The following is a 14149-nucleotide window of genomic DNA, read 5'->3' as shown; positions in this document are numbered from 1 at the left end:
TGAAAAGTGGGGTTCAGAATAAATAGCTGCAAAAACACAGTTGGAACCCGGCACGAAGAGGCAGCTTAGGGGCCAATTTGGAGTGAAGTGTTAGGTAAGGATTGGAATGAATTTAATACCCCAGCTGATTCTCCATTCCTGAAGCGGTAAGGAAAAGAAAATACATTTGGGTTTGTTACACATATTGGCAGATACTGTTTAGGCCATAAATTGACCCAAGAGACAGAGTACCAGCTCGGAAACCCTAATTTTAACTGATGGAATAAAGAAAGCAGTGTTCTTTCTTCATCTCTTGTGTTGACTTGCACTGTAGAAGAACAATGGAGCAATTCAGTATTCCAGCAACATTTTGTATCCCTAGAAGACCTTAAAGCTTGGCATAGTACAATGGGACCCTATTCTCTCTCTTCCCTTTTGACCTGCTTGCTACTGGGCTGAGGACAACAATAAAGTCTCCCAGAAGGAGAAAAACTTGTAATTCTTTGGCATATTTATTGGGGCTGTTGGGTTTCTTTCTCTTTTCTTGACTCGGGGAATTTCAACATCAGATTTATTATTAGAGTTGATAAATAATAAATAAATAAAAATTATATCCCACTTATTGTACTAAAACCTCTAAGCAAAAAATTCCAAACACACCACACATTAAATTTATCAGTAATAGAAGTTAAAACAGATACTTAAAACATTCAAAAACAATTAAACTCAACCACAAGCAAAATAAGAATTTATATAAAATATTTGTATACTGTTATATCATAAAAATATATCTAAGCAGTTTACAGCAGTAAAAACATAAAATCAATAGTCTGCAAACACCCAGTGTTGTTTAATGTTCCTGCAAATGGCAAATGAACTAGGATGAAAACTGATTTGCATACACAAATTTTCGGGGAGATTAAACAGCACCAGTTACTTACTGAGCTTTCTGATTTGCCACATAGATTATATGACGTTGCATCAAGCAAATTTGTACCCCACACTCCCCAGTCCATTTTCTCATCACTTTCAATATTGCAAAAAAAGGGTCCAATTTTTGTGTGTGGTGAGGGAAGCACATTTCCACGCAACAATGATAAACTTTTAATAGAACAACCTGAGTTTATATACACAGAAACACATATTCTTTTTATTATTTATTCTTTTAAAAGGTTATACAAGATTCTGCAAAATACCGGTATGTTATGAAACAGGATCTAGTGACAATATATGTAGTTTGTATATAAATACTGACAGAAAGGGAAACTAAATGAACCATGGTTATGCGAATGCATGGAAGGTAGCGACTAGAACTGCATTTTGATGGCAGAAAGTGGTTCTGTTGCGCAGGAATGCCAAGCCCACTCTAACTGTGGAGCCTGGATGCTGTGGGATAGCCAGCCTGTAATGATGGTGATGATGATGTTGATGATAATGGTAAGAGCTGTTTTGACAGTGGAATGGCCTCCATCGGAAAGTGGTGGACTCTCCATCCTTGGAGGTTTTTAATCGGAGGTTGGATGGTCACCTGTCCTAATGCTTCAGTTGAGATTCCTACATTGCAGGGGGTTGGACTAAATGACCCTCGGAGGTCCCTTCCAAATTCTTTGATTCTAAGGGCAACGAGGCCCAGTTTAAACTTACGAGCACTCTTACTTTTTGCCGTGAAGCTACAAAGCCCCGCTGGACGAAGCGGGAGACGGTCAACCAAACCCCAACACCACCGTGCCGCTTCCCCTCCAACAGAGCACGGGCGGCCTCCTTCCGCCCCTCCCTCCCCGGTTTCGTTTTTCCCGCCGGCCTGTCACCATGGCAACAAGCCCAAGCGAGGCCTGGCCTGGCGGGCCGCGCAGGCGCACCCGCGGCGCTTTTTTTGTTCGGAGGCCGCTCCTCTCGGCTTCGCCTCGCCTTTTCAAGAAGCCGCCGCCTGGAAGGCGGGACGGGCCCTCCCATCCCTCGGGCCTTCCCCAATGCCGGCCGGGCCCGGCGCGGAGAGGAGGTCCGGGAACGCCGCATGGGGGGTTTCTCCGCCCCGCCGCCGCCGCCTCAGAAGCCGACCGTGACGAGGTGGGTTCGCTTCCGCCGCTTCGCAGGATATGCTCCCGCGACGTCTGTCCCCCCCCCCCCACAACCGGAGGAGGGCGGCTCCCCGAGGGCTCCGAGACGAGGCTCTCCCCAGCCAGCCTCGCAGCTCCCCCGGTGCCTCTTCCTCGGTTTTCGGAGCCCTGAGTTGCACCTCCCCCTGCCCCACACCTATAAGCTTTTCTCCCACCCCACAGACGACTTCCTCCGCTGCCCCTGTGCGCTTCTCAGGTGGCCTTCAGGGGTGCTGCTGTGTGGGTCACTCACACGCTGGCTGGCCACCTATTATGGATGCTCGGGTTGAGATTCCTGCATTGCAGGGGGTTGGACTAGATGACCCTGGGAGTTCCCTTTCAAACTCTACGATGCTTATGATTCCATGACCCACTCATCTTCCAGGCTGCTTCCCCATATAGGTAGGGTTTACCTTTAGTTCCTAGGCAGCGTCTCACTCCAAACAGGCGAGCCCTCGCCCCTTCAGTGATATGCTCAAAAAAGCTTGGGGGCTGGGGGGAAACAAACCCAAACTAAATCGGGAAATCTGGAGACAAGAGGATGAGGGTTCCTCTCCTCTCCTAAAGAGGCACGGTGGCTGCTTGGACTCATGCACTTTGGCAATCGGGTGCTTCAGACTTTTTGTGGTGTTTCAGAGAATTGGCCACCAGATGACAGTGGAAAGATAGAAGCTGTGGAAAGCAAAAACCTTTTTCAGACAACTTAACACTCCTAAAATACTGTCTCCTGTCTGATCAGAAGGTACTTTGTCACCTGCCTTTGTCAAGATGCAAGGGATGTAACTTGCGTTAAATCCATTTAGTGTAGATAACCTAGGTATTTAGGGGATGTTTTCTACGGACAAATAAAAATGCTGTGTAATCCTTTATGTGATGAAATGATAGGAGGGGGTACCTTTTTGTATTATTTGCAAAAATATCCAAGCACTGAATATGCAGTGCACTCTAAGGCAGGAGTGGGGAACCTTTTTGAGCATGAGGGTTCCCTACCCTCATGGGTGAGGCTCTTGTGCTGGTAATGGGCAGAGTAACAAATATAAATTTACCTTTCTGCAGTAGACTAGTTTATTTACATAAAAACATGCAGTTCTAAGAATTTTGTTGGGGTAGAAAACCTATAACTGCCTTGAAAAAAATAATTGATAATTACTATTTCTTTAAACTTTAACACCTATGCATTTCTAGAGAAGCCAAGATAAATGTTATGGGTGATGTCCAACTAAATCATACTCAAAGTAGACCTATTGAAATTAATGGACTTGATTAATTTCAGTCTACTCAGAGGCCATGTACAATGTAGCCTTTGCGAATCATAGGGCTCATTTTCTCAGTGTTCCTTTATATATAGTGGTTTGCAATTGTACACACCTTCCTGTGATAGTGTCATCTAAAATGACAGCTACTATCTGTGTTGTCTGTACATGTTTTCAAACTAATGTGCAAACTATTCCCTTCCTCTCATTTGGTATTTCCACAGACTTTAGAAAGAAAGGGTCTGGAAACTGGTATATTGATGTACAGATGATATATATTGGTATACAGAGGCAGCTAATAGTGGCCACTAATGAAAAACAATGGGTTGTATTCAATGAAGTAGCCCTGCTCAGAGTAGCCTAATGAAATTAATCAACCTAACTTAGTCAATATTCATTAATTTCAGTGGTTCTCATCGGCACTTAAGTTATTTGTCAGCAGGACAGAGAGAAGGACCTCTCTAGAAGATCTCAATGCCTAGACCAGTGTTTCCCAACCAGTGTTCCGTGGCACACTAGTGTGCCGCGAGATGTTGCCTGGTGTGCCGTGGGAGGAAGGCGGTCGGGGGGGAGGGGGTGCCGCACGCACCCACGTCAGGAGCCAGCACTTACCTCCCACGGTGCAGGGAAAGACTGGAAGAGCGTCGCAGCAACGCACACACGCAGAGCAGCCGTAAAGGGAGGCGTGTGGGTGGAGAAAAGGAGGGAGGGAGAGAGAGAGAGCGGGAAGGGGAGGAGGGAATCCCCCTAGGCGTGAAGGGAGCGCGCGCCAAAGGAGGGAGGGAGAGAGAGAGAGCGGGAAGGGGAGGGGGGAATCCCCCTAGGCGTGAAGGGAGCGCGCGCCGTACGTTCCAAATTTAAAGGAAGGAGGAAGAAAATCCCCATGTGACGGCTTTTGCCTCCAGGACGGCATCTGCCTGCGCCAACTCGCGGCTGAGCCAGGACTTTTCGTACACGTGTGGGCGCTTCGTAGCATGTGCTCGGCTTTGCCCGGAAGCGCTAAGGAAAGCGGCTTGGATCAGAAAGCCTGGGCTCTTGCCGCGCGCGGCATTGTGTTGAAGCGTGCTGGTAGTTAGTGGGTTGGGAGAGCCGCAGCACCCCATTTTTTTTTCATACAAACATGGTTAAGAAGCTTTGTGGAGTGTCAGTAGGTTGGCACAAACCATGACGTTTGGGGACATTAATCTAGCTCAGGGTTCTTAATACCCTGAGACGTTGCCTGGTGTCCTCTTTGAATAAGCGGGGCCTGAGCGTTCCACCAATTTAGGCCTCCTGCCCGGATGTGATATGGCTCCACCTTCCTCAAGGTGGTTCTGCTTTTAAATATTTTCCACCCTGTCACCATGAGGACTAGCGACTTCTTTTTGTAAAATATAAAATCGCTGCTCCTTGCTCTCGTGAGACTGTGTGTTTTAATTCGAAAAGGGTGTTCCGTGTACATTTGTGCGAGCTGTGCTGTAAAAAAAAGGGGTCTGTATCCGTTTGTCAGTGGCAATTGGATGGCCGGATACTGCAGTGATGGAAAAGTTTTTGAAAAGAAAAGAACTGGACTCTGAACAAAATTTGGAGCCAGATGAGAGCCCAAGTATGAGTGGGCATGAAAAGAAAGCAAAGATGGTTAGCTCAAGCAAATTCTCCGGCACAAGGCAATATAGCGAAAGCTATATTTCATTTGGATTTACTTTCACCGGAGATGCAAACCAACCAACTCCACTGTGCGTGGTGTGTGGTGAAAAGCTAGCTAACAGTGCTATGGTCCCAAGCAAACTTAAACGCCATCTCCAAACGAAACACCCTTCGCTTCAAAACAAGAATGCGGACTATTTTGTTCGCCTGCGTGAAAACACGGAGAAACAGGCAACTTTCATGAGACAAACCTCAAAGGTAAATGAATAAAGTATTTTATAATTTTTCATATTTCTGTTTACTTACTATTTCATAATAAAGTAATTATAAAATACTTTCTTTGTGTTTATTTGATTCCTATTAAAGAGAGTTACTTTATATATAGTCAATATAGGCACAGAGTTAATTTTTTAAACATTTTCTAATGGTGGTGTGCCTCGAGATTTTTTTCATGAAACAAGTGTGCCTTTGCCCAAAAAAGGTTGGGAAACACTGGCCTAGACAGGCTTGCAAGGAACAAGATGGTCCTCCAGGTAGCTGTTGAGAAGCCCTTGGACATACCTGGGAATTATTTCTTACATGCTAGCAATTTAAAGTCATCTAAAAGCTATAGACAACTCTTTGTGTTTGTGGTTTTTCATCAGCTCTGATAATTTAACTATTTTTTTACAATTTATGAAGGAAATGGGCTTAGGTAAGGGAATTGATTCAAACATGATCAGTTTTTACTTTTGCGTATTTGACAGCTCACAGCTTTACTGGCAGTGTCAAAAGCCTGATTTTATTTGTATCTCACTAATGGCTATGGGAAGTGTGTTCTGCTTAAGTTAAAGCTTTTCCTTTACATGTTCACTGATTATACTTGTTCTTTTAAAAACAACTTGCATCTGCCCAATTCTGCCAGTAATTTTTCCTGTAGACTAGCAGAAGCTTTTTAACTTCAGAACCAATTGCACTAACATTAGACATGTTAAAAGTCCCATGATTTCAGTGGGAGATAAGCATACATTTTGTTCTCATGTTGAGATAAATTAGATTTAGAAATGCTTAATCTGGATAGAATTGTACCACTGTTTGACAATTTTAACGATGAGTTACCAAGGCCTCCCAGTAGGGTTAGTGACTGCACTGGTGGGATTTAGCAGCACTGAAGTATTGTGCTTACTCAAATAAGTAGCTATGACCTAAGACACAGGGAGTACACATCTTGGGTAAGCATATGCGGTGTTATTACATAATAGCTTTTTTTCTTGAATCCTTTGCTCTGGAAAAAACCACGTTTTTCATTTGTTGATATTTGTGTTTGTGCTTGTGGTATTAGAGCTCTTGAGGCTAAATGTTGTGCTTACTTAACCTAGTTTTGTTTGACAGAGCTTCTTAAAAATGTGGTTCAAATTAGAAAATAAATAAAAAGTGAGTGTTTTCACATACACATTATTTTTACTAATTAATAACAAAAATTAGTTATCTGGTTTTGGTTTCTGCCTTGATTTTTTTTATTGTTATTCACATAATAACAGCAATAAAACTGATTAGCTTCCTAGCTGATTATGTGGAGCTAATTATTTTTTTCTTTTGCGCTGTTCCCTTGACTCTTGGTGCTTAGAAAGAACTTATTGTTTCTAGCAAGCTTTCACCCCAGTTAGTAAAAATTGGGCCCCAGGCCTGTGGGATAATTAATCCCAGGGTGATATATACAAGCAATATATACGAGGTGATACATACAATTGCTTTTGAAGCAATTTTCTTTCCCTTCTTTTTCTTATCAACAGTTTCTATAAAGTCCTTTATGGTACCAAGGGAATATATAAACAAGTGATGCAATGCTTCAAATTTCAGAATTGGCTGGATGCAACCAAAGTTCTGAAGTGCATTGTTAGCTCTCTCTTTTTAATCCATTTTTTTTAAAGTTGCAACTGTATGCAGTTGACTGTTCTCATTTTAATATGTTTGAACTGCATAACTATCTCAAAGAGATTTATTTTTTAAAATTTGTATTTATAAAGTACAAAAGTACAAAATACAGAACTGAAGAATAAAAGAAAAAAGTGAAAGAAAAAGAAAGAAAAAAAGAGACTGACATTTGATCATTATCCTGTTTAGGTATAAGTGTAATATATGCAATGACCCAATAATTTCAGTTGTTTATAATCCCAGTGCCTTTGCTGGCTGGTCAAATATAAGGATTTAGCTGAAACACTTTTTTCCAGGCTTATTTGCTATTCAGGCTTAGGTCTTGGGAAGGAGTTGCTTCTAGAGCTTTCTTGCTTGCATAAATCAAATACAGTGGTACCTCGGGTTAAGTACTTAATTCGTTCTGGAGTTCCGTACTTAACCAGAAACTGTTCTTAACCTGAAGCACCACTTTAGCTAATGGGGCCTCCTGCTGCTGCCGCGCCGCCGGAGCCCGATTTCTGTTCTTATCCTGAAGCAAAGTTCTTAACCTGAAACACTATTTCTGGCTTAGTGGAGTGTGTAACCTGAAGCGTATGTAACCCAAGGTACCACTGTAGATATATCCTCCTAAAGTTCTGTGAATATAAGTTACTGTATTCCAAAGAGAGTAGGCTAGGGTGAATACAGTGGCAACTATGTGCTGTATCAGCTGTAGAAAAGGAGGAACCGGAAGGTCAAATAAAACAGTGCAGTAAAGTTCACTTCTGTAGTGTGTAGAAGAGTCACAATTTCAGCCAGTGTGTTGTAGGAGTTCAGACTAGGACTAGGGAGATGCAAGTTAAAATCCCCACTGTGCCATTAAGCTCTTTCTGAGTTTCCTTGAGCCAACCACTAGCTTATTTTACTGCCCAGGGCAGCAGACACTAATAAAAAGAAAATTAACAACAAAATAAAAACATATTTAAAACATGCATCGTCTTGGACCATCTTGGTCTAAAACTTGGACCATCTTGGCTGTGAGTCCTGGAAGACCCGCTCCATGCCTTGCAGGCCTTTTCCCACATGGCCTGGGAGAGCAGGGCCCTGATTCCAGCTACAAAACCTGAGGCTATTGAACAGACTCTTGGGCTCGGGGGGGGGGGGTAGGGAGTTTTGTTGGGGTTTTTTCAGCTATTGCTGTTAATTATTTGTATCTTTATTTTAGATCTTATGATTTATGTGGAAATTGTTTGATTTGGTTGTGTAATTTATATTTATTTAGTGTTTATGACTAGTTTATTATGTTGCAATTATTTATTTTTTCACGTTGTAAGCTGTCTTGAGCATGGGTTGAACTATGGAAAGGCGGCATACAAATAAAACTATGTATGTATGCATGCAGACATTTCTGTTTTCTGAGGCTAATTTGGCTAATACCTGCTCTGTGTTTTATCTGCTGCCTTATATTACTGGTGACATTTTGGTTTTATTGTATATTTTACTGCTTTATTTCTTATACCACCCAGGAATGTATTGAATGAAGGGCAGTATACAAATGTTTTTAAAATAGAAGAGAATGAATGAATGAATTTACCAAAGGGATGCCTTACAAACTTGCCCTATCAGATGCTGGCAGCTGCAGTTTTTAAAAACAAAACAAAATACCAGCCTGTTATTTAAGCAGCTGCCTAGTAGCCATGAGGTGAGTGAGTGGGTTAGTGGAAAAAGAAGGACCCCTTTTTATGCCCAACAGACTGCTGGAAGAGGGTCTGAGCTCTCCATCGCTCCTGTGCCAGCCCCCTACAGGCAAGTAACATTTTATAGGGATATATATGAGGTTACTTTTACCATGCTCAACCTAGTTAACTTAGCTTTATCTTCCAAATTCTGTGTTTAAACAGTCACAGGAGGAAGCAAAACAGTCTAGAGAGGTAGTACGAAAACATCATCTGTTTTAATAAAGGTAAAGGTAAAGGTACCCCTGCCCGTACGGGCCAGTCTTGACAGACTCTGGGGTTGTGCGCCCATCTCACTTAAGAGGCCAGGGGCCAGCGCTGTCCGGAGACACTTCCGGGTCACATGGCCAGTGTGACATCGCTGCTCTGGTGAGCCAGAGCTGCACACGGAAATGCCGTTTACCTTCCCGCTGGTAAGCGGTCCCTATTTATCTACTTGCACCCGGAGGTGCTTTCGAACTGCTAGGTTGGCAGGCGCTGGGACCGAGCAGCGGGAGCGCACCCCGCAGCAGGGATTTGAACCGCCGACCTTTCGATCAGCAAGTCCTAGGCGCTGAGGCTTTAACCCACAGCGCCACCTGTGTCCCACCTCTGTTTTAATATAAATATTATATTATAAATATTAGAGTGTGAAACTATAATCACTGTTCCAAAGTGATAAACTTCAATTACCTCTTAAGAATAAAGGGGTGCTTTCTAGATAAGAAAGGCATTCTTATTTCAAAATGGTTAACTTCATTTTCCTTTTCATAATTAACTTTTAATATAAGGGTTCATCAAGAAATGCTTGTAGGATACCTAAAATTACTGAATTAAGGTGTGTATCTTAACTGGCAGTTTTGAATTAATTAACTTCAAAAATAACAAGGAAGAATACTGCATTGCAATGGTTTACTATGACCTGTTTGTTTAAAACCTATTTATAATATAGGCCAGGCCCAAGAAAGCAGTATTTGGGATAATTATCTACATAGCACATTTAGTGTTCCGCATGTAGGTTGAAGAGAAAGTAGGCTGCTACTGGCTCCTCCCAGATTACCATTTACAAATCCAATTAACAACAGCAGAAACTGCAGCACCCAGCAGAACCCTTCTGTATTTCTACACTGTGCTGTTCTTGTGATTGGTCAAACCTGGTAGTAATGAAAGGATCAACTATTACCAATTCTTTTTACTGGGTTACAGGTAAGGCTAGCAAGCTGCAATTACTGTGAATGATCTGCTTGTAAAATAGGAGATTAACATTAATTCTGGGCATTTGACATGTTCAGATACAAGAGAACTGTAAGCATAGAGGACAGTTCTAAAACAAGTTTTATGATAAAGCTATTTAATCATAGAACATAATGATTCTAAATCCCATGTAAAACTGGAAAAGGTGGGAAATGTCAGCTTTTTTTGTTTGTTTTTGAAGCAGTTAATGTATTCAGTTTTCCACACTCTTTTGTTACAGTTTTCTGTGTTAATTACTGGCTGGAAGCCTGTTCAAGATACTGTAAAATATTTGAAAATTGTTACGTTGCATCCTACCATAATGATACTGACAGTGGATTACTTACTGCTAATTAATTTCTGTCATTTAGCATTCAAGTTCTTGCCGTTAATACATGGCAGTTTGAAACGCTGAACTATCATAGAACACCACGTATCACCAATTAAATTGCATGTCTTTATTCCTTTTGTCTGCTATTTGGTGCATATAAGCAGCCCTGGCTCTACCTAAACATGGTGCTTATTGATTAAGTGAAAATCAGTTGTGACTAAAACAGATGGTGAATGGTTTTTCAGCAAATCAAAGACAATTTTCAACTTTTCTTCTGGTCCTTGTCTTACACATAGTGATTATTTTTCTGCCACCATCTCACATGATTAACCTAGATATTTAGTCTTGTACCTTGTCTTTCATCTTAGGACAGGGATTGTCCTGTGGCTGGAATGTTCCTTTTTAAAAAAAATGTTGGGTACATAAGCTTCAAGAATTGTAGTTTATGTACTTCCAGTTTTGTAATTGTGAGACTGAGGGGCTATAGCTGTGTATATAGAGCTTGGGCACAATGGTTCTTTTGCTGACCCTCACCTCAATACACCAATATTTCTCTGACAGATGTGGCACAACAACTATTAGCAAGCCAAGAAAAGGACTCAGGAAGTTCACGTTCCATTTACGTGTGTCCTAGTGACCTTTTGGCCAGTATTGAGCCAGCTATGATTCTTAAGCTCACTTTAACACTGGCAGGCAGCGTTGCAAGCGTGCACCTTTGGCACTTGCCTTATTTAAACTGCTGTTGCTATAGATGTATCACCATCTGTTCTTTCCATCAGTTGCAGCTGTATTAGCTAATACCTTTTCAGCGAATCTCTCTGGCAGCAGAGTACTGTGTCCCCCTAAAACTCTTTCCTTTGGAAGGCCCTCCAGAGCAACTTGAGAGACTTCTGCCAGAAGGAAAAAAAATAAGTTGCTGGGGTGAGAAAAGGCACCCGTGGACTCTGGCTTCCCATTGCCTGCAGCAGTGGTTTGAGGCAGCCCTGGCGAGATGCCTTATGGTGGCTTCCACCTTCTGCTGCCATGGCTTTGCTTCTCCCCATTTGCCATTGTTTCAGTGTAACAGCCCTTTCCTGCTCTGCTTGTCTACCCAACTGCTTGCTTGGTGAATGGAGCAGCTGACCACACTTTTCTCTAGGAAAGTGGTAGTAGCCATCTGGGTGCTCCGCTACCAAATGAAAAATGGCACTGGCAGGAAGTCAGAAAACAACTCTTTTATGTGATCACATAATGCATAAGTTCCTTTCCCACTTCCTGTCAGTACCATTTGTGAAACAGATGACAAGTAGTCAGTTGCTCAGGCTGCAATATCAGTAAAACCACTATCTGAAGCTGTGCAGCTGGATTTTAAATTGCATTCCTTGGAACTTCATCACTTCCAAGCAGTGGTTCTCCTGAGATATTTAACAAAAGCATAGCAAGACCAAAGGCCCATCTGGTCTCGCATCCTGTTGCTACAGTGATGGACCAGATGCCTATGGAAACCTGCAAGCAGGTTAAGAACCCCATAGCAGTCTTCCCATTTGTATCTTCCTTTATTTTACTCAATACAGTATACCCACACAAAATAAACAAATATCGCATTATTCTCTGAACTGTCCTGAGACCTCCGGGTATAGGGAGGTATATAAATTCAATAAATAATAAATAACATCATTTTACATAACCTTAGAGCATTAATGGTCAGTATAGGCTCTCTACAGACATGTTTGTGAAATTAGTGGGAGAGATTTGCTATCAACTTCCCTTACGTAAGAAAAGAAGGGGGACCAGGTTTCATCATTATAACACCTTTTGCTACCCTTCTAAGCCCAGTTAATCACTCTGAAATGGCCACATTCCAGATATTTTTGAATCAGACTTCAAGGGGTAGCTCAGCCTGGAATTTCCAAAAATACGCTATCACCAAATGTGCAGCCGTCAGGAAAAAGAAAATTAGATCTTTATGTTGAATAGTGAGATCAGAATCTAGATTTAATGAGAGCAGAGCTAAAGCTGGATTTGGCGAGAGAGGTGTAGCAATTTTAGAAATGATACCGAAGGCCTTTGTCCAAAATGTGTGGACAAATTAACATTCCCACCAAGCCTAAAAATATGTTCTCCTATTCCCACATCCCCTCCCACAAAGAGGGGATAAGGATTTGTTGATTTTTGCTAAGCGAACCAGAGTCCAATGCCACCTGAGGACGACCTTCAAAGAAGCTTCTTGAAGGTGAGATGAAATGGTTCTTAAAGGTGGGGTCCTCCATATGCCTTCCGACTCATTATTGATTTCTTTGCCTATTTCAGTCTCTCATACTACGTGCAAACCTTTTTCATTCCCAATGTAATATTCCATGAGCACACCATAAATCAATGAAACCACACCTTTCATATCACAGTGGGATTCAATACACCTTGTTTCAAATGTCATAAGAGAACAAACAACTGCAAATGAACAATATTGGAGAATCTGGAGCCAGTTGGGGTGCAGATCATTTAGATTTTCCTTTACCCTTTCTTTACCTATTGCTTTGCCTTTATAGAGTATAAGCCTCTGTTTTTTCATTCTTTGTATGCCAATATTTATCTTATTGATAAATGGCAGATAAATTTATCTGCCTTGATAAAAGGCAGGATGGTCTAGAAAGGGAGTTACCGTACTGGCGACGTTCCAGAGGCCAACATTTTCCTTTGATTTTTCCATGTCAAGATTGTAGTTTTTTAAAAGGGATTCAATTCCCTTTATCACCGAATCTAATAATTTATTTTTTAAAAAAATATATTTATTAACAGTTTTATTTTAATTACAATGCCAATAAACAAAACAATATCACATCTCTTAACTTAATTTTCTTAGCTTCTTTGGACTCCCTCACATCTCCCGCTCCTGCGTTCTTGTCTATAAAACTTTGTCCAGCAAATTTATCCCCTTGTTTCTATTCTTATTGTCTAATTTTCCAGTGTTATATCTCTAGTTTTAAATATCTTTTTGCTCAAATCTTAAAACATTAAATATAACTTAGAACTTCCAAATATTAATCTTTTCTTAGGTTTAGCTTATCTTCATAATTCACTTCCTCTAGCTTAATGGTGCCAAGTTGTTTATACTCTAGCATCCTTCTTAACATTCATACAGTTTACAATATTTTTATAGATAGGTCTTGAATTTCTTCCAGTCTTCTTATCGTCTCTTCTCCCAGGTCTCGGATTCTGCCAGTCATCTCCGCCAGTTCCATGTAGTCTATCAGTTGCGTCTGCCATTCTTCCAATGTGGGTAGATCTTGGGTTTTCCAGTGCTTAGCTACAAGTATCCTTGCTGCTGTTGTTGCATACATAAAGAAGGTTCGGTCCTTCTTTAGCACCTTCTGGTCGACAATGCCCAGCAGGAAGGCCTCTGGTTTCTTAGGGAAGGTATACTTAAATACCTTTTTCAGCTCATTATATATCATTTCCCAGAAAGCCTTCACTCTAGGGCAAGTCCACCAGAGGTGAAAGAATGTTCCTTCGCCCTCCTTACATTTCCAACATTTGTTATCAGACAAGTGGTACATTTTTGCAAGTTTGACTGGAGTCATATACCATCTATAACATATATAACATATCTATAACATATCTATAACATATAACATATCTATAACATATCTATAACATTTTCATAACATTTTCTTTCAAAGCATTACATGCAGTAAAATTCAGCCCAGTAGTCCACAACCTCTCCCAGTCCTCAAACATGATGTTATATCCAATATCCTGTGCCCACTTTATCATAGCCGATTTAACCGTTTCATCTTGTGTATTCCATTTTAACAGCAAGTTATACATTTTTGAAAGTACCTTAGTCTTTGGTTCTAATAATTCCGTTTCTAGCTTCGATTTTTCCACCTGGAATCCTAGCTTTTTGTCATGTTTAAAAACTTCTCTAATCTGAGCATAGTGTAACCAATCCCGCACTTTGTCTTTCATTTTCTCCTGACTCTGCAATTTCCAATTATCTCCATCTTTTTCTAATATTTCCCAATATTTCGGCCATTTGGCCTCCATATTAAGTCTTTTCCGGGC

General features: G+C 41.3%; 1 protein-coding gene across 2 annotated transcripts in view; it reads left to right on the top strand.

Moving 5' to 3' along the window:
* The first annotated feature begins 1894 nt into the window (after positions 1–1894).
* The window catches only part of PTPDC1 (protein tyrosine phosphatase domain containing 1), a 32310-nt gene continuing 20055 nt past the window's right edge, over positions 1895–14149 (top strand). The window contains exon 1 of one of the 2 annotated variants that reach the window (XM_081898317.1): positions 1895–2046. Coding sequence is in view for 1 of the 2 variants with exons in the window: in XM_081898316.1 (XP_081754442.1) it covers positions 9708–9750 (43 nt within the window). In the remaining variant the exon portion in view is untranslated. Of the gene's footprint in view, positions 2047–9692; positions 9751–14149 lie in introns of those variants that run through there. The other variant, XM_081898316.1, reaches the window with a different exon arrangement.

The sequence above is a fragment of the Podarcis melisellensis genome, assembly GCF_964234715.1.
Source record: "Podarcis melisellensis genome assembly, chromosome: 2".
Classification (NCBI taxonomy): domain Eukaryota; kingdom Metazoa; phylum Chordata; class Lepidosauria; order Squamata; family Lacertidae; genus Podarcis; species Podarcis melisellensis.
This window is presented reverse-complemented; position numbering and strand designations above follow the sequence as displayed.